General features: G+C 39.6%; 2 protein-coding genes, 1 non-coding gene and 1 pseudogene across 3 annotated transcripts; 1 reads left to right on the forward strand and 3 right to left on the reverse strand.

Annotated features, from left to right (window-relative positions):
- Positions 1-1,580: 1,580 nt before the first annotated feature.
- LOC137943012 (cinnamoyl-CoA reductase 1-like) lies at positions 1,581-2,339 on the reverse strand (annotated as a pseudogene).
- Positions 2,340-10,620: 8,281 nt separating this feature from the next.
- LOC137941641 (laccase-17-like) lies at positions 10,621-13,221 on the reverse strand. Its single transcript, XM_068787141.1, has 6 exons — positions 13,090-13,221; positions 12,824-12,975; positions 12,226-12,470; positions 11,996-12,124; positions 10,929-11,900; positions 10,621-10,751 (listed from the first exon to the last, which is right to left on the reverse strand). The coding sequence occupies exons 1-6, from the start codon at positions 13,219-13,221 to the stop codon at positions 10,621-10,623; spliced, it is 1,761 nt and encodes a 586-aa protein (XP_068643242.1).
- Positions 13,222-14,613: 1,392 nt separating this feature from the next.
- TRNAA-UGC (transfer RNA alanine (anticodon UGC)) lies at positions 14,614-14,686 on the forward strand. The gene has a single exon. It is a non-coding gene; the product is annotated as a tRNA-Ala (tRNA).
- A 161-nt stretch (positions 14,687-14,847) lies between these two features.
- On the reverse strand, positions 14,848-17,768 carry LOC137941649 (laccase-17-like). Its single transcript, XM_068787153.1, has 6 exons — positions 17,649-17,768; positions 17,412-17,563; positions 16,479-16,723; positions 16,262-16,390; positions 15,097-16,080; positions 14,848-15,025 (listed from the first exon to the last, which is right to left on the reverse strand). Exons 1-6 carry the CDS (start codon positions 17,766-17,768, stop codon positions 14,895-14,897), a joined length of 1,761 nt encoding a protein of 586 aa, XP_068643254.1. The 3' UTR covers positions 14,848-14,894.
- Positions 17,769-20,651: the final 2,883 nt, after the last annotated feature.

A 20,651-nucleotide genomic window follows, 5' to 3' on the forward strand; every position in this document is an offset into this window, starting at 1 on the left:
CTCCTCTGCTGCCTCTCTCAACAGCACCAGAACTGGCGCCTCTATGTTGTCTCTCCCAACAGTACCGGAACTGGCGCCTCTTAGCTACCTCTCCTAGTAGCACCGGACCTAGCGCATTTCTACTGCTTGCACTAGCAACACCGCATCTTTTGCAAGGAACATCGATGCAGTACAAACTTTGGCTTCTTCACTGGTCAACTAAGAGGCATTGAAATATTGCTCTATTTGCCAAAGGAAGTTGTCTATTACCTTTGGGTCACATTTTCCAGTGAAGGATTTTGGCTCTAGGATCCTCATCTTGTCACCTCCTTGCAAACCTCCTCCATTCGCAAGGGCTCTCTCACATAGGGTAAGTATTGCCTGAACTTCTTCCGCGATGGTCTTAACATCTCCGTCCACTCTCTGGATTTCAGCTCCATCATGGCCATGGTACTATGTACATTGTCCTCAAACCCTTGGAACCAGTCAGGGATAGGTTGTTGGCCATGCGCAATGTCACTTACGAACTCCTCCAGTCTTGAAAACTAATTCTCCATGCTAATAAGCCTGGACTCGAAATCACCAAAACGTAAATCATTTTCAGAGAGTGACTCCTTACCTCTTGCTGCTACATCACCACTTGTGGACGCCATAGATGGAATACTGCTCTGATACAAGTTGTCACGCGGTAGATTTAGGTTAAGTCCGTCAAGCCTAGCAGAATATCTACCCCGTGCAGCCTAGCTCTTCCCAAGAACTAGTCAGCCTCCTTGTCTCACGGATCTTCCACCCAACCTCCACACTCGATGTTGCAAGCCAAAAGAATGATGGAGAGACCAAAGATATGGAAGAAAAATGCTAACTTTGTATTGAGAAAACAAAGTTACAAAGGGTTTCCAAACACTCTTGAAGGCCAACCACTCACTCTCTCTATACACTTGAAGAGCAAAGAATGCTAAGAATTTGAATCCTTTACAATGGGAGAGGATCCCCCTATTTATAGCCTCCTCCCCTGGCCTTTAGAAGGCTCAGAAACCATCCCTGGCCCTTAGAAATCTCTAAAAACGTCCAAAAATCCGCCAGATCCTGAAAATTCAAATTCTAAAGTCCTATCGCGCGCGACCCCATTTCGATCCCCCAGTGCACCTACTGGCTGCAACCCAATTTCGGCCTTCCTCCACGTGTCTGTTGGCGTGCTGCCATGTGTCTCGGCCAGCTGTTGGGGTTGTTGTGCGCCTTGCTGCTTGGCCATCCGTTTGGCAAGCTCAAGTATGTCTTCTTCCATTGCAACTGATGCTGGGCCAGACATATACGTGCGCCCCTCTGGGTCGTGCCATTGTACTTGGCCTTGGCTGTCGCTGCTATTGTTGTGCACTGGACTTGCACAATCTTCGGTCTTGGTGTCTGGCCACACCATGGCTTCATCCCCAAATATCACATCCCCTCTTGAAGAACGAGCTTGCCCTCAAGCTCGAATGTAGAATGGCCTATCCGTGTCGATGGCTAGGTCCATGTAAAGTGGCAACCGCAATATCAGCAGCAACGCGCTAGAGTACAAAAGTAGAGCAACCTACCAGAGGAGCAAATTTTATTTTATTTTTTTAGCATCCTAAACTCTTCACCCTCTCAGAGCTCAGACAAATATCATTGCCACCCTTGACAAAATTTTGAGGAATATTATACAGTGAAAACATGATCAGTAACTTGTCAACTAAATCATGTGCCCGTATTGCATGAGGGCCACATATGGATCTCCCAGATGCATCTGATCTTGCATAGATAAGGAGAAGAGCTTCAGTGACATCTCGGACATCAACTATACGCCGGATGTTGTTTTTCTATCCATACTCATAAGCTTCACCTACGGCTGTTGTTTTTGCAAGGCAGTACCAGTTACCAGTTGTTCTGCAGTATACTTTGTCTGACCAGCAAGTCTCATCCATGATTGTATCCTTTGGCCACGTTGTTGGCATAGGAACAACAAAGGGAGAAGAAACAACAATAACCTGTCTCACAGGTGCCTCAGTTAATGCCTTATGTACATTGAGGGTACCAGTCATAGCAGGCTCAATTAAGTCAATCTCTGGATTGGGGACACTACTCGGAGGGAATGGACTTGCCACATGGAAGACTCCAGCACATCCTACATCAGCCGCACCAAGAGAGACATAAGTCAGCAATTCGTTCCTAAAGAGTTGAAGATTTTCAGGGGCATGATCCAATTTCTTCAAATGAGCAGCTTCAGTGTTAGGCTCCACTTCAATCATAATAATGGAATCACTGAGATAATCCTTGGGAGGAATTCCAGCTTCACAAGTAGACGAAGAAGTGGACAAGCCAGGGCGCTCACTGCACTGCATGGAAAGGTCTTTTTCTTGCTGTATTTCTTGTTCAACTTTTTCAAGATAGTTTGGATCAGCAAATCATGGGTCAAGGAGTTATTTTTCAAGTTCCTCAAAGGATATAGGATCTTCTATCTCTAATACGTCATAAAAAAGAAATAGTAATTCCCATGCCTGAATAACATCACCAGCCAGCTCTAGTGGAAGGTTGCTGCTCAAAGGTTGACAAGGAGGACGAACTCTCGGTTCATTAAACAAATCCTCATTGCGCTACTTCTTAGATTTTCTAAGCAAGTCATCACTATGGGACCCTCAATAAGTCCTCCTCATATAATACTGACAACAAGAGTGGGTCTTAGGAAATCTAACCTTTTTGCAATAGCTCCACATGTCATTGCAAGCTCACTCTCACTATGAATTCCAAGAGAAGTATATATACCAGCAATAGAATTACAAAATTTAGTCAGTAGGTCAACACTGCCATCAGCTCTAGGGTGAGTTCCATCCAAACCATGCTTACAGAGAAAATGAAAGCTACCTGACTTTCTATAAACTTCAAAACAAGCATTAACAATAGGCAAAATGTACTCCACTGGTCCCAAATCCTCACAGATTGCTGTATTTGCAGCATGGGAAGGGGTGTTGGTGTCCGTATCATACATCTCATCATCCCAGTCTATAAATGTTGCATATAAACTTGTCACAGAATTGAGAGAAACCTTGATAGAAAGTGAAATCATGATTGAACACAGAAGCTCAAACCGAAGAGGTATGACTAGTAATTCATACCATGGTTGTCGAGCATTATTAGTGATTGGGTGAGGAACCACACTATCTTGTAACATCTTGTTAAACAAGCCAATAGGAAATTCAAAGTAATCCACTCTAAACAACCCAGGGATCAAACCAATGTAAGTTTGAACGTTAGGACAAGCACCTCTATTTCTCATGTCAATGAGCAGATCACATGCTTCCTCAAGACGACCAACATTGCAAAGACCATGAAGGAAACACGAATAAGTAACAGAGTTTGGCTAAGAACCTGCCTTGACCAGTCTATCAAAAACAGAGATGCCGAATCGAAGCTGCCATTTTGACACAATGCCCCGTGATTGCGTGGACAAGGGTGCCCCACTAGATTGCTGAGAAGGAGATTGAAATTGATAGTTGTTGGCAAGAAGCCAATTCCCCCCAAAAAAGTTTCTGAGCCACGTCCACCCAATTTGGAAGTTGGGTTCCCTTGGTTCGGCCGAGAGGGGCATTGTGAATGGGAGGTGATGGTCGGAAGTCACATCCCACCGAACAAGTTTTCGACGGCACTTCCTCATTTTCCGTTGGACTTTGTGTCTACCGATGCTAGTAGATTGTCGGAGATAGAGGAGGGAAGGTCGAATTGATTCACCGTGACCGAGGTAGATGGGAATACTTCCGTCTGTTGTGGGGGAAGATGTGCGGCTGGCCGTCAGAAGGGGATTTGGGAGGTCGAACCCAAATCAGCTTGTATCGACGGAATTTGGGCATAAATGTCTTCCGATTTCCCAAAATCTAGGTCCCTGTCTTTTGATTTCGGAAGTTCGGAAAGCTTCTCCGAGTCTGCGATCCTTCGAACTGGAAGTGTTTGTTGTTCAGGAAGGGGTATGGCTTCCCATGAGACAGGAGTGGGGAAAAACCCTCCGGTGTGCACGATTTTGGGTCGCCGCTGTCTGCTATCGGAATTTGGGGAAGTTCTTCTGTGACCAAGAGCTCCCGAATTGGCATATGGTAGTGATTATAGCTTTTTTTTGTTAGTCTTAGACAGAGACATCCATGGAGGTAGGCTGAGCTATTTTTCATTCTTGAAAAAGGCCTCTAAAAATAGCCAAATATTCATGGATATTTTTTCCTTGTTTAGTGTTAAGCATTCTTTGGAGAATATCATATGGCATGTGTAACTTGTCAGAGCTAGAATACAACTTAGCACGGATAACATTGTTAGAGACATGTTCTTCCATGCTATTTATAAGCCAACTAATAACCAAAGTATCATTCCTCACCCACTTGTTATAAAAAAATATCCTCTACATCAATAGGTGGTCCACGGTTGGTGAGGTGACCAAGAAGGTCTTTTGTTATAAGAAACTAACGAACCAATGTGGACCAGCTCATGTAATTTGATACCCCATACAAGGGTATAGTAGTAATTTTGATTATATCATTCTTGTTACTCATGTTGTCTTCAGCCATAATAGGCAATTTAAAAAAAAAATCCAATTAATAAAAAAAAAAAACAAGTAGTGTTCTTTAACTAACTCGATTAATTGAGAGATTTAGCATTGATGCTAAATGATTGTTATTCTGATTTATTTTTTTCTGAATAACCACTCATAAGATGACTCAATATCAACTCTTATTTGTTGCGTCACGAATTATTAGATCTTGAGAAGAACGTTGAACTAAATTAAATGCAGTCGTTTGTGCTTGTGTAGTTTAGTTTCATCGATCTCTCTAATTCTTTTACCTATTAGGTGCTCGGACACTCCAGAATCAATAATCTAGGATGGGGAAGGTGAAGTAGTTGAGACCATACGGGTTATAGTGGTAGGTACAATAGATGCAGAGGCCTTGGGAGATGCCATCATGGTCTTTATTTTCATAAGGAAGTCAAAATCGTCCTTAGAGATAGTCTTCTTGCCTTTAGTTTGCTTAGCTTTGGCCTCGTCTTTATCGCGACTACTGGTGGAGACTTGATTTGTTGTAACCTAGTCTAGCACACCATGAATTTTTTGACATGTTTCCACTATGTGATTTATTTTTCCGCAAAGGGTAAACTTCAACCATCGCCAAGTCAGGAAGAATTTTGACCAGACTTGCCTCCTCTGCTACGACCATCTTTATTATTTTTACCTCGACCCCTATTCCCGGAACCTCCACCTCTATTTCTAGAGTGCATAGCTGGAGAAACATCAAAGTCTGTGGTGGAAGATGGGGTCATGATACATATCAATGTAGCTAAGAATTTGAGACTTAGCTACCTCCAAATAAGGCTTGATATTAGCAAGGAAAATAGTGATTGTTAATGCTTCTCTTTGTTTCTCTTGGACCACAATATATGTAGAATAAGGTTGTGCAATCTTCCATTTTTGAGTAAGTCCTCAAAATCGAGCAAGATAATTATGTACATTGTTCCCATAGTTTAGTATTATACATAATTTTAAGAACATCATATAATTTTTGCAAACTATTAATGTTGGAGTATAACCTGGCACAAGTATCCTATACTTGTTTTGCGGTCTCGAGATGGACAACATTGTTGGCAACATTTTCTTCCATATTGTTAATCATCCAACTGAGAACCTATGTATCTTGTTTAAGCCTCTTCATGTACATGTTATATTCTTTATCCAATGGAGGAGGAAGTTTACTTAAGAGACTCAGAAAATCATGAGTATGAGGAACCTTCTCACTGATTGAGACCAGTTTAAATAATTAGATAGTCCTTTTATAGGAACCGTAATGATTTTCAGCAAGTCACTTTTTTTCAGCCATTGTAGTATTTAGCTCATCAGCCATGTATGAGCTTTAAAAGATATTTAACTTTGAGCTCCTTGTGCAATATCATATATCAAGAGGAGATTAATATATTGCTGCTGTAATTGAGACCAGAAAACTAAAACAGCTACTGAACAACAGTCTTTTGTCACCATAATATACTATCGTAAATAAGATATAAGAGCTATTGTAATAGATGTACAATAAAAGCAATATATGCTGTTGAATGCAAAGAAAGAAATAAAGCCACAATTATTTCATATGGTTGCTACTAGGATAGATGTCTGAAATCCTGCACCAAAAAACTAGTGTTGGGCATGTGAGCTGTAACCCTGTAAACCAGAAATTTCATCCTCCAACAAACAGTAATAGCAGTAGTAATACAAGTATGGAAAGCCTGGTAATAGTAACTTTAACAACAAGATTTGTTTCCCAATTGATCAGTCCATATAGGAAAAGTTTCTTATCTAAATCCCAACAAAAACTTAGCTAGAATCCTTTCCAGATTTTGTAGAAACAAAGCAGGAAATGTTTCAAAAATAGATATTCCTAGATTAGCAGCACTTTCCAAAATTAGACTTCTCAAATATAAGAACTCCTTGAGATCAAAAGAGGCTTCAAAAAATTAATGAATCTCTATAAAATTGATCCGGAATTCTAGAGCTCACTTAGAGGTTCTTAGAATCCATCAAACAGCAATGCAAGAAATCAAATTTTAGCAATCTATCAACCAATATTACAGCAATTCCACTCAGGTAAGTAATAAAGAAAGAAGTATCCAGTAGTGATAGATTAGTGTTATGATCCTAGGTTACGTACTTGGCTTTCCGCTACCAAATAGGCCAGTCTTTTGGTATGTATTGGCTAGGTGCTTAACATTTGGTATTAGAGCAGGAGCTACATCGTGAGTTCGACTCCCAGCGTGGGTGATCGCGTCGACCCAGATTTTGGTGACCATGAACAGTGGACATTGTCACTAGTGTTAAGCCGTTGTGGTCATCGGCTCGTAAAGGTGGGTGTGATGTTATGGTCCAGGGTTAAGTATTTGGCTTTCCGCTACCAAATAGGTCAGTCTTTTGGTATGTATTGTCTAAGTGCTTAACAATTAGACTACTGATTTCTAGAGATTAATATCATCAACAAACCACAAGTTTATAAGAAAAACAAGGTTATAGAAGGCATAGAAACGGGTTTATAAAACACCTCAAATGGATAACTTTCTTCCACCAAAAAACCAGCTTTCGAGGAGGAAAAACTTCAACTTTTTCTCATAAATCACATGAAAAAAAAATCATAAATTCTGGAAGAAGAAGATCTAGCATTAATATATATGAAACAACAAGAATCAAACCTAGAAAAAAAAACTTAGTTTTTCCGAGTAATTCTAGCACCGACTGAAGAAGACGATTTCAGCTCTTTAAACTAAATGTTCCACCATGGAGTCTTGATATAAGCTTCTCTAATACCATGTTGCTTTTAGCACTCCATTATCTCTTGTCTTAAGGGTCACATGTGATAGAGGAGAGGAAGGAGGAGAAAAGAAAGAAGAAGAATAAGCAAAAGAGAAGAAGAAGAAAAATAGGGGACGACTAGAGTGGAGGAGCAAGTAAAGGAGGAGGGGAGAGATTAGGGCTCGTTGGAATGACCTAATCCTCCCCCTTAAGCCCTATTTGTAGTGGTCAAAAATACAAAAATTATAAGTATACCCTTCACCCTAAAAGATGGGGTTGCTACGTTAATGTCATTGATGCTTGACCATATCTTTTAACACATAACAAAGAGACTACTCACTTTTATGGGTAGCTCAAACACAAATCATCTCTTGGGTGAAGAATGAAAGATTTGACTCAAACTGGATGTTGGACACACTCTTATACATTTTAGGTAGTGGTCTAGGCATTGCTCTGAAGTATGAAAACACAATAAGATAAATTGAAGAAATACTAGAGGAAAATAACTTTAACCCGAAGAAGGTGACTATGCAATACTAGGCGAGATTATAATTGTAGAACTTAATAAATTTGACCAAGTATAACCTTTTTTGGGTGACGACAATTTTTCAGAGTTAACTATGTAAAAGATACACAACTAAGCAAACAAAAACGCAAACTTGAAAGTAACATGGAACCAAGATATTGCATATCTTGAATAATCACATCATGGAGTGATTAAGTTTGAACAAAACTCTTTGATTAGAAAAGAAAGTTGGTTAAAAAAGTTGGATTTTGGGAGAAAATGAAAATCAATTCACATCCATTTATGGAGAGATAATAGGAGAGAAAATGGGGAAAAAAAAAGAGATTTTAGGCAAAACTGACCCTTGGTACTTCTAATATCGATATCTCCAAAAATATAGCTTTGAAACACAAACAGTTTGTTGTTCAAGAAACAAAACTCAAAAAACATTAATTGATACCTAATTTGACATAAAAAAAGCATCATTCTTGAATCTTTTATGACTTCTTAATTTTATTCATTCTATAGCTTGGCCCTTGCCAACTCCAATGCAAATATCTCCTTAATTATAGATCAAATTAACATTAAATTTTCTCCTTCGAAAACTAGACTTTATAACTTTTTTTCATAAAATATACTTCTTTTGAGAGAAATAATTTGATATACTTTGGACTCTTTAATGTGGTTGAACTTAATACTCTTTCATCTTTGGCCAGCATTACCATTGACTCTTCCAAGATTAATATCTCCCTCTAGAAAACCCTAATTGAGAATTGGTTGGATAGGTAAAAAATATACTTACATATATTTCTTTTGATTTATAAATATCTATATAAAATATCATTCTTAATGGTATAAAAGGGATTGAAAGTTGAAACTTTTTGCTACTACTCGAACCTCTCTTGTAGGCTGACCTTTGCATCTTCAAATATCGATTTTTCTTTGTAGAAAACTCGGATTTCCAAAATTCTTGCTGCGTTAAAAATTAGACTCGAAGAGATTTCTAACAATATTTAATTTTCAATATTAAAAGTTCAGTATGGAGGTAAAAATTCTAAGAAAATAATGGGTATTGGGACAAAAAATAAAGAAAAAAGATAGAATATTGACCTAAACTACAAGAGATGATAGATTAGAAAACGATCACATTATCTCTATGGGTTGACCGAGTCAACTCACAAAACCCGCTCTAATACTTCTAAAAAGATAAATACTTCACTAACTTGTTGTTAATTTAGTACAATGAGCCTCTATTTATAATAAAGGAAAGTAGTAGAATCCAATTACAATTAAATTACCTTTATCCCAGATACATCCAAAGTTAAACAAATGAACAACTGAACATAACTAGAAGACTAACATAACTAAAATACCTTTAACTGAGACTCTTCAATGAGACTCCTATAAGACTCCATCATATTAATGTTGGCTATGTGAGACTTCTTATTGTGAGAGTCATGTAAGATTATTCCATATTTGCTTTTCAATACAAACAAAACAAGTTTGTGTAGTACACTTGCAAGTAGGAGTATAAGTTCCTTTTTCAACAAATTATGAATTTGAAGAGAAATATATGTCTATGCTGAATTCATGTACCTCATCAACAGCAAAAAAAAAAAAAAAAAAACAATAAAAGGACAAGCTTAATCCCAGAAAAATAATGGCCTAATAGATGATTGAAAGAAACCAAGTAATTAAGAGGTTTGAAGGCACATGAAATACAATTCAATGGCTAGAATTATCAAACCCTAAATTAGGAAATCTCACAAACTAAAAAGAGACCCACAATGCTGGTTTTGGCATGGTTTAGAGCAACAAAAAAAATTAAATTTTTTTTTAGTAAGTTGAGACCCCATGTGCATGAAAGAAGAATACAGTCAAATGCTTTACTCAAATCAATAAATACCTTGATAGATTAAGACAAAGGAAGGATGGAACAAAGAGTATTAAAACTTATCTTGACTAGAGAAGAGATTTCTCAATCACTTGTGTTGGCTGAAAAATACCACATTCAAGGTTGTATGGTTGAGATTATCTTCTTAGCTTTGCATGAAAATCTTGAGCATCTTTAGACCTTAAACCCCAGAATCTCTACTCCGATACCATGTTAGATTCTGGGGTGTGATCCATTGTAAAGGCTAGTGGTAAGAGAAGAAGAAGAAGAAGAAGAAGAAGAAGAAGAAGAAGAAGCAGAAGAAGAAGAGAGAAAGAGGAAAAAAGAGTAGACGAATAGAAATGGAAGGAGAGAGAATTTGAACTTGAGGGAGAGAGAGTGTTTTCCCCTTTACGTTCTAATTAGGTTTAGCTCCTCTCACCTTAATTTATATTGATAAGTCTTATTAAAATTATTACAGTGCCCATTGGCCATATGGGGAGAAAAATAACATAATATAAGCTTGATGACCAAATTACTTCACAGTCTCTCAACACTTACTATAAATAAAACACACCTGTGATAATCTACCTCAACTTACTATTGATATCAGCTACGGTTCGAGCAACATTTCTTTCTTTCACTTCCTTTTAATAGCTTTTTCAATCCATATGGAATTGGTCAGATGGCAGTAAGAAAGAATGCTTTAACAATTTCTTATTAGCATAAAAGAATTGCCATCATAGCTGGCTCTACAATAAACATGTAGTCGAACATCAATTTTCGTTATTTCTCCATGGTGTGCACGCTTTAGGACTCGAACACTTCCATGATTCTTCTGACCCAAAAACAAACGCTGCTCAAGCTATACAAAGGAATAGTTTCAACTCCACATTGTCCACAATGAACATCGACTGTTTGATCCAGCTCAATCATTGAAGCCTAACATCTGGGGAGGTCCGAAGGTGGGGGAGGTAGCTTCTGGTCAGGCAGCCTTCCGTCCAACACGACCCATGCCATCTTCAGACCCCAGCTTGTGTGGATTTCCAAGTGACAGTGCATGAACCAGACTCCTGTAAACCATGTCGTAACAATTTTTGCCTCATTATTGTCAAGGAAGAAGAATCCCAAGGTTGATTGGGGGATTGAACCATGACCACTTCGGCTAAACGCTTGTGGTAATATCACAATTACAGAGCGAAAAAATTGCAGATAATTAGTATTTGGTTTCATATCAAGCATGTACTTACCAGGATTGTCTGCGAGGAAGCGAATGGCAACCCAACCGCCAGCAGGAACTCCAACCGTGTTTCTCTCAATAGGGTCGACCAGATTGAATTTGGAGGGATCGTTTTTGGAGTCGAAGTTTCCGAAGCCCTGCCCAACGACAAAGAAGTTGAATCCATGTAGATGGAGAGGGTGGCTCTCTGCAGCCACAATGCTCGTGTCTTGCATCACCAGTTCAACACTTGTATTGAACGAAAGCTCCACAAGCTTAGTGCCAGTGCTCACAAAGGTGCTGTTAGGAGGGGTACCCGTGTAATCAAATTTCAAAGGGGGGTTATCGGGGAAATCGGTAGTGTACACGCCTTTGGACTGACCAAAGATGTGTGCTTGGAGGAGAGCAGTAGTAGGTTGGATGAAGGAGACGTTGTTGATGGAAGCAGCAAGTTTGCCGCCATTGGGGCCTAAGCAGGTCTGGTTGGAGGGGCATGGGCGTGTTCCTAAACCCACAGTAAAGAAGAAGCGCTTCTCAACTGTTTGCGGTACTCTGGCGGGGAACTGAGAGTTGTCTAAACTACGTAGTTTCATAGCAAAGCTGGTGGCAAAGGCTGTGTCGTTAAGAGCCGGAAGTCTGGGCTTAAAGAGGGAGAGTTTCTTGATACCAAGTTTCATTATAGACAACGAATCGGGTTTCTGGTATTGAAGGATACCGGAGGTTGTAGAGTTGTCAAAGGTGGATGGACCTGATATATACGGCCTAGCGGACATTAGAAAGGTTGCGTTTGGGTAATACAGTTTAGTCTGGAGGAGGACGTTAGTGGTTTGACCCGGTGATAGCAGAATCGTATTAGTGTTGAATGGCTTCACGTAGACGGCATCAGCTTCGATGACAGTGAGAGTATGGTTGGCAATACTGAAGAAGAGTTCGTTGTTGAGTGCAGCATTGATGAAGCGGAGGAGGTAGAGCTTTCCAGGCTTCACAGTAAGTCTAAATGTATCTGCACCCACCACCAACAGTTCAGTAACTTCTTCATCGGGCTTGTTGAAAAGCAGCAGGTGAAACAAAATTTCCAAGCTGGTTCGTGTCTATCACCTTTGGCCGAGCAATTGTATGAAGGTCCAGGCAATCCATTAATGGTATAAGCATCCGAAACGTTGGGCCCTCCGCCAGTCCGAACAGCTTCGTTCATAATCGCCTCAGTATCAGCATTAAACCATTCCCCTGAAAAGAAACGATTCCATATCAACAGTCTTGTACACCTCCTGGTCACTGGCCTTGATTACCAGATGTTTAAGAGAAAATTACTATGCTAAGGCCATTACCGAATATGATTGGCACCTCCTTGTATGGTTTCGTGAATGGATAAGGCACATTGCGCTTAGGGAGGATGATGATGGGGCCGTAGAGTGTAGAACGGAGCCATGAGATGTGTGCATGCCAGAAGAGTGTTCCTCTCTGCCCAACTACGGTGAAATTGTAGACATAGCTGTGACCGGCCTGGATGGGGCACTGGGTCACGTATGCAGGGCCGTCGGCCCATCCACTTCTCAGTTGCCGGATCCCATGCCTGTTTAGCCAACCACACCATAGTATATGTTAACGAATAGTCTCACATGGATTAGTGAGAACAAATATGTTGAGTTTATTAGTTAGAAAAGAAGTTTCCTCAGATGACTAGTCATTTTTGGATAGGCCTTGGATCCAACTTTACAGTATATAGACACCAAGATAGATGACATTGAACTCAAGTCTTTGTTGTTTAATAACATAATTCGATTTAACCATCTAACTACAACAATATAGATTTGCCACTTTCTCATATAGAAAGATTTGAGACTAGCTCTATCAAACTTTTAGAAATAAAGATAACTATAAATCAATTATAAAACTTATAATACCAGATAGCATCATCATACATACCAGTGCAGAGTTATATTGTCCTGAACATGGTTCACCACCCTGATTACAAGCCTGTCACCTTCCCTAGCAACAATCTTCGGACCTGGAAACTGCCCATTTACTGTCACAATGCTCTTCGAGTGGCACAGTCGAGTCACATTTTGCAATTGTATCTGCAACAACCCCAAACAAAAATAGATAACCAGAAAATAAAAACAAAAAAAATGAGTGCAGCTAACAGATAGAATCAGATCGATCAATCCTCGTGGCAAGATCGTTACACTTACTTTAAACATATAATGCCGGGTTATGCCCGCCTGCTCTGCTGTTGTAAGCTGAGGGACCAAGAAGAAGAAAGCACTATAAGCAAGTACCAGAACTCCAATGGGAACAGATTGCGATAAAACAGAAGAACCCATTTTTGTTTCTCTCTTTCTGGTTTGGTTCTTTGAGGATGATGAAGACGATCGATAAACAACGGAAAATTATATTAGATATGGCAATAGGGGCGGGTTGTGGGTTCATGAGCTGTGTTCTTATTGTTTATATAGTGATGTGAGAGAACGTGTTAGATAAATGGACGATGTCAGATGAAGATGTAAGGCACCTTCCCTGTCTTACAGCATCACTAAAGAGTCGTCGCCTTGTTCGGTTGGCTCAGCTGAATCTAAGAGTATCCATAAGTTTTATTAAAATATTTGCAACTGCCTCGCTAAATTACTAAAGTAAGCGATCGTTTTCTTTCTCTTACTTCTGCACTACCTCCCCTTCTTGGATAGAAGAAAAAACTGCAATATTGTGAACATAAACGAAAACCCTTTTTTTTTTCCAGCAAATTCTGTTTACCATCATCCGAAGATGCCACATTTCCCTCATGGGTCTATCCTTGTTATTGATTTCAATGTTCTTGGACCTGAGCTGTTGTTTCTTCCAAGTATTTTTGTTCTTGACGGAATAGGGTTCACTGATAAGTTAGCAGTCTTCATCAAACAGACCCTTAAGTCATTTTTGGGAATAATAATGGTTAAATTCTTTTTTTTTTTCTTTTCCATTGGGTTCCAAACAGACCCTTTAAGTAATTTCATAGTCTTTGATCGTTGTGTATTTCCAACGGATTGTTTTCTTGTTGATAGAGCAAGGCACTGGTCAAGAATCAGAAAATAGATCCTGGTTATGGTGTTAAATAAGCCCTTCACGTTTATCATTAATTTTGTTATTCTGGTTGTTTCTTCCCCGAATAAGGCTTAATTAATTACCTTCAAAATTCTAAATTATTAATTAATGTTTATATATCTATGTAGTATTATCACCAATACTATCTGAATATCTGATCGATTAAAAACAATAGAAAGAAAATCAAGAAGAAGTAGCTGTTCAAATCCGCCAGCTCTCCCCCCCACGTCCTCTTTGACGAAGACTAAACTGTTTCAGAATGTTCTGGCTTGGATTCTTTACCAAGTGATCAAATCATATTATGCTTGTCTTTTTCATTACCAACCTCTTCAGGTTTCTTCATAGGAATTCTCTTCCAACGAAGTCATTGGAGCTGTGGCTCCGTCAGAAAGAAAAAAACACTGTGCCCTGGTTTTATTGCTGACTGCTGGTTGAGGAAGCTTCCGTTACGATTTTCTGATCCATTTTAGCAGAAATCAAGTATTGATTGACCGGAGTTGGATTTTTGAACACAAACTCGGATCCATTAATGAATTCAAACTCAAGCTGTCCCAGATGAATAGGATCTGTTATCCATCAAGACTCTGGAAAAATGGTTAAAAATGAATTATATAGATATGATTACAATTTCTAACCAAGGGGATGTAGCTCAAATGGTAGAGCGCTCGCTTTGCATGCGAGAGGCACGGGGTTCGATCCCCCGCATCTCCACAATCGCTTAAAATGATAGTGTCTGTGGTCTATTTAAAATATTTTATATAGGATGCAAATTATTTTTTTGAAGAAAAATCATATGAAACTGCTCTTCGAGTCCGAAAGAAAAATCAAAACTATTTCAGCTTTTATTTGGAAGCAGGTTTAGATAAAGATAATGATACAACGCAGCAAATATTTGTGCTCTCTCAACATTTGGTCAAAATCAACACTGAGGAAGATCGGACGGTGGAGGCAGCAATTTCTGGTTAGGCAAATCTCCATCCAACACTATCCACGCAATCTTCAAACCCCAGCTTAGGTGGACCTCGAAGTGGCAATGCATGAACCACACACCTACCACATCAGCAAAAATATTAGGTGACAAGCTGAGTAGGCTCGTATTAATATTGACAACAATGACTCACCTGGGTTATCTGCAACAAAACGGATTGCAACCCAACCTCCTGATGGTACAGCCACAGTGTTTCTCTCCACCGGGTCAACCAGATTGAATTTCGAAGGGTCCTTCTTTTTGTTGAAGTTTCCGAATCCTTGACCCACTACGAAGAAGTTATAGCCATGGAGATGCAGAGGATGACTCTCTGCCCCGAGAATGCTCGTCCCCTGCATCACCAACTCCACGCTCGTGTTGAACGGAAGCACCACTACCTTGGTTCCGTTGCTCACGAAGGTGTTGTTCGGCGGAGTCCCCGTGTAATTGAATGGGAAGGGAGGGAAGGGAGGGAAATCCGTCCCGTATACCCCTTTAGATTGGCCAAAGAAGTGAGCCTGCAGCAGGGCTTTGGTTGGCAAAATGAAGGAGACATTATTCACCGAGGCAGAAAACTTGGTTCCGTTGGGGCCCTGGCACGTCTGGTTCCTGGGGCAGGGGTTTGCGCCTAAACCAACCGTGAAGAAGAAATTCTTATCGACGCTCCGAGGAACATTAGCTGGGAACTGTGCGTTCGCCAAGCTACGAAGCCTGTTACTGAAGTTGGCAGCAAAGGCAGTATCATTAAGCGCTGGAAGTTTTGGTTTGAACAGAGGAAGTTTGGAGGTAGAGACATTGGAAGAAGAAGAAGAAGAAGAGGATGTACTGGGATTTTTATATTGGAGAATTCCGGCGGTGGTGGTGTTGTCAAAGGTGCCTTGGCCTGTCAGATAAGGTCTTGAGGCCATAAGAAAGTTAGCATTAGGGTAACTGGGTTTCGTGTGAAGCAGGACATTGGCGGTTTGGCCGGGTGTAATAAGAAGCGTGGTGGTGTTGAAGGGCTTCACATAAACAGCATCGGCTTCCACCACTGTTAGGGTGTGATTGGCAATACTGAAGAAGAGATCATCGTTGAGTGCAGCATTGATCAGTCGGAGGAGGTACGTCTTACCAGGCTTCACCTTCAGCTTGTACGTATCTCCACGCACCAACCAAAAACATTGATAAAAGTTTAGTATCAGGAACGAGCAGGAAATCAAAATACTATCATTGACATCATTGTTCCTCTGTAAAGACGCCAGCAATTACAATTCTATTAATGGCCGACAATCAGTTATAGATGCAGAGAACTTTTTAACTATTTGAATCACTTATTATACCTTGAGATGAACAGTTATAGAGAGGCCCCGGAAGGCCGTTGATGGTGAATGTATCAGAGATATTGGGAGCCGCCCCAGTCTGAAGAGATTGGTTGATCACAGCCTCTGTGTCCGCCTTCCACCACTCACCTGTAAGCAATTCATATTCCTACTTATCTTTCAGTTCAACACTTAAAAGACCAGGAATTAGAAACCATTTGCTTTTCTTTCTTCTTACCAAAAAGAATAGGAACCTCTTTGTATGGTTTGAGAAATGGGTAAGAAACATTTTTCTTGGGAAAGATAATGAGAGGACCATAGAGGGTTGCTCTCAGCCATGAGATGTGGGCATGCCAGAAGAGAGTGCCTCTCTGTCCAATGATTGTGAAGTTATAAATGTAAGTTTTGCCGGTCTGTATGGGGCACTGGGTAATGTAAGCCGGACCATCCGCCCATCCACTGCGCAGCTGTCGAATGCCATGCCTGTTTCCATTGAAATCATTCGTTATTGACTCAAATTGCTTTCTATTCAAACTACTTTTCCAGAGAAAATGATGTCATAATATTATTTTTGTCTCCTAGGTGCCATCATCCGTTGAAGTCCAAGCACGAAAAGATACTGCTAATTGAGTTGGCCTTCACGCGATGTCCTCACCATGATTTATTACAAAGAAGGCAATTACGCTAGTTATTCCTATCAACTAGTGGAAACGGATGGACCGGAGTAGTGATTTGTAGATAAATTAAGCTAAACATGAAAGTAAGTTACAAAATTGTCCATGAGTAGAGCTACAAAAGAGGGGAGCGTATTAAAAGAAAAAAAAATACACATGAATTAGTAAGTACCAAGACCTAAAATACTAGTCCCACATAGATCAGTGAATATAAAGATCTTAGGTTTATTAGTTAGAAAAAAGACTTACTAAATTGGCTAGCCATTTTGAGATGGACCTTGAACTCAACTTCACAAATGCTAGCCTTGTACTTGTTGTGTGTGACTGTGATTATGTCTTTAAAGCAACTTTTTTAGTATAGCATGTGCATTATATATGAATCATGTAAAAGTATATATATATTACTATTTTACTTGTGGCTCAACCTATTTCAAAATATCAGAAACTAAAAAGTTGTTTCTTCTACATGAAGGAGTCTTAATGGAAACCTTCCTTACCAATGTATGGTCACATTGTTGGCAACATGATTCGTAACCTTAACCACAACCCTGTCACCTTCTCTGGCAAAAATTCTAGGCCCTGGGAACTGCCCATTAACCGTTACAATGCTCTTCGTCTTGCACAGTCGAGTCACATTATGCAAACGAATCTGCAACACAAGACCGAAGAAAACGATCAGCAGTAAAGCATGCAACTCGATTCAATTGGAAGAGATTACAGCCCACACCGCGTACATGAAAGTTGTAGTGTCTGGTGTGCTGGGCGAGGGAGAGCTCCGGCAAGATTAACAAAACAGTAGCTGCAAAAAACAGAATCACCATCGTAACTGTTGATGGAAGAAAACAGCCACCCATCTTTCCCAGCTTGGCCTTTTGTACCTCTTGCAGGAAAAATGGATAAATGGGAATGGTGAATTCATCTCCGTGATCGTTTATATAGGCATTGACGAGCGTATTTAGCTGATTAGGTGACGATATTGTTAACAGGTAAAGGGCTTTTCATGGGTCCATTGGTTGATGCAGTCACTTGAATCGTGGGTTATGTTTTACTTTAGAGTGCTGGTTAAGTGAATATAATCGTATTAGACACTCCCATGGCTTTGCTTGCGCACAAGAGCACAAAAATTTCTAAGAACAACTAGTCCCACTTGGTTTTTTTCAAGGTCAACGGCTGAAAAATAACTCAATATATTCCACGGAAAACCTCATAAAAAATAAAGTGGATGGGACTAATAGCTAGAAAGTAGCAGAGAAAGACAAGCACGATCTTTGACTAATAAACATTTTTCCTCATAACGATGTTTAGTGATAATTAGGATTACCAACCCTAGCTCATGCCCCGAAAAAAGAAAAAAGAAAAACGAAAATCCATACCCAGATAAGGCTTGTCTGTGACGAGGGACTTGCCAGGCAAACATCGTATAATCGGTCGGCGATATTCATACAGATTTCAATGAGAAAATCATTAACATACGCATCAATGGAGGTATTTTCCTGGTAAGAAATCACAGTCCTAAGTTAGGTGGAGAATCACACACATTGACCAGGGAAAGCGCCTTTTTGAGGCAAGTTTTTCCATCCTGAAATCGGAATTCCATGAGCTTAGGATAGGATGCCAAGGGTCCCTTTTTTTTTTTTTTTCTGAATTGAGGCCTGAAGGAGGTTTTCCATTGGTGACATCGCAGTACGTAAACAAGCTTCACCATTATGAAAGAACGCAACATATGTCGTAGCTTAGGAAATCCGATTGCAAAAAACCACTCGCTTCCAAGCCAATTATACTGATGTTAGATGCGATACCTACATATGATGTTAAAAAATGTGTACCATGATAGGGACATGAGTACTCCCAATATTTGCCATATTGTGAATATTCTAATATATTTTCCAACTAAAAATCAAATATTTAGGAGTTAAGCCAGGTCAGGAGCTCTTTCTTTTCAAGTTGTATACTTTGGATCAAGTAACGAATTTGTGTATCCAAATGTGTAGCACTGTAGTCGACATAACAATCCATGAACCCATGAAGCTCACGTAGCATTGTCTTGGTAAGCATGGTATCTAGGTGGGAGACCAGATTCCCTATGTCCGAATCTAGTTTGTCTCAATTTTCTACTTCATTTCCCACATTAAGTTGTTTAATTTATTGAAGTCATCTTTTTACTCTATAGTGGGCAAATTCAATTCTCTCGGTACTAAAGGATAAGCCATGCAGTTTACCCAACTTTTCTTTTCTTCTTTTCTTTTCAAGTGTACTTACGGCTAAGGTTTATGATGATCCTCACTCGGATCTATAGTCGCAATGTGCTTGAAGAAAAAAAAAATTCAAGTTTGGCCAACCCTTTCCTCACGTAATTTGATAAGAGAATTTTTCATATTCTAAAACTTATAATCTCTAAGGGTTGAAATTAAGGCTGAAGTACTTTAATGTATAGCTGTGTTCCTTGACCATCAAAACTTTTCATAGCTGACTATTTGGGGTAGCATCGAGTCGAGCCGAGCTCGAACTTGCATATATTCGAGATGGGTTTGATTTAAATATTTCGAATTTGAACTCAAACCAAGCCCAACCTCAAAAATTGAGTCGGGGCCACTTTGTTGTATCCCTTGTTGTGGCAAATAGATAACTCCCTTGTTGTAATCCTTCTTCTTTACTTTCATAGAGTCCTCCCTGCTAATGTAATACCACAAATATACAACAAATTAAATAGAAGACATTATTTGGTGATTCTAGTGAAAATTAGAAAATACATGATGCTATTGAAGAACTCATGGGTTATGCTAACTCTATGGGCATTTAGATGTGTTTAACAAGAACTAAGTAAAGAAAAAGACAATAAACAATTTAAGTAGGAGTACTAATTGCTAATGAGGAATGAGTTTGGTCATTCATGCCGATGACAAGGTTGAAAATCTAAACTGATCACTTGCTTGTGAGGACAAATTGGTTGGGTAATGTCAAGTTAATTCAAATTTAGTAACCAAAAAAATTGACCCAAGTTCAGCCAAAATCAATCACCTCCCTAGGTTAATGTTCAAGTCATTTTTATAACATCAATATTAAGCATAGTTATAAAACCTAGACAAGAGGAGGCGATTGAACTAGATTCAATGGAATCCAGTCCCCTCTTCGGGTTAGAAGAGAAAATCAGGGAAGAACAGAAACCCGACTGACCTGATTGGATTCCCAGCTTAATAGATGTTGCTCACTCCCATGCACACTAGTAGGGAGGGATGTTTGGTCACCCTTTGCCTTTCTATTTCATCAATGACGGGTAGGAGTCTCTACCCTCCCAGCCATGATGACTAAGAGAGCATAACTCATCTTTATTGGCACCAAATAAGGAGAGGAGAGGGTTGCTGGCTCCCTCCCCCTCTCGGTCTCTTAGTAATAGATCTATGATGAAGAGAAGAAGAGGGGGAAGATGGAGAAGAGAGGCCCTTGGTGCGAGTAGATTCTGAACTAGTGAATAAAATAAAGCTCAAAAGGATAAATGGAAGATAGAATCTTGAATTGGAAAAGAAAGAACAACATAGCCAATTGGAGAAAGGCCTTGCCTTCTATGCATAATTTTTTTCAAAATTGTAAGTTACTCCCACCTTATACAAAAGTCCCCAACAATATGAAACTTACACAAGTAAGCCCTTGTGTCTACCAATTTGACATAAACTAACTTCAAGTAAACGAGTTATCGAATCAAATAAAACTAGAACAAGTTTAAATAATTTTATTTGCAT

Source organism: Aristolochia californica, unplaced genomic scaffold (assembly GCF_029961685.1).
Source record: "Aristolochia californica isolate CCGP_79_NKW_82.1479 unplaced genomic scaffold, dmAriCali1.0.hap1 SCAF_10, whole genome shotgun sequence".
Classification (NCBI taxonomy): Eukaryota; Viridiplantae; Streptophyta; class Magnoliopsida; order Piperales; family Aristolochiaceae; genus Aristolochia; species Aristolochia californica.

Bases quoted from the DNA above. Each gene is read 5' to 3' on its own strand.
- LOC137941641 (XM_068787141.1), bottom strand. From the start codon at position 13,221: ATGGGTTCTTCTGTTTTATCGCAATCTGTTCCCATTGGAGTTCTGGTA. The intron at 12,471-12,823 runs GTATGTATGATG...TTGGCTAAACAG, and splicing joins GACAATATAACTCTGCACTG to GCATGGGATCCGGCAACTGA. The intron at 11,901-11,995 runs GTGATAGACACG...TGGTGGGTGCAG, and splicing joins ATACAATTGCTCGGCCAAAG to ATACATTTAGACTTACTGTG.
- LOC137941649 (XM_068787153.1), bottom strand. From the start codon at position 17,768: ATGGGTGGCTGTTTTCTTCCATCAACAGTTACGATGGTGATTCTGTTT. The intron at 16,724-17,411 runs GTAAGGAAGGTT...CAATGGAAACAG, and splicing joins AACAATGTGACCATACATTG to GCATGGCATTCGACAGCTGC. The intron at 16,391-16,478 runs GTAAGAAGAAAG...AATTGCTTACAG, and splicing joins AGAGGTTCCTATTCTTTTTG to GTGAGTGGTGGAAGGCGGAC.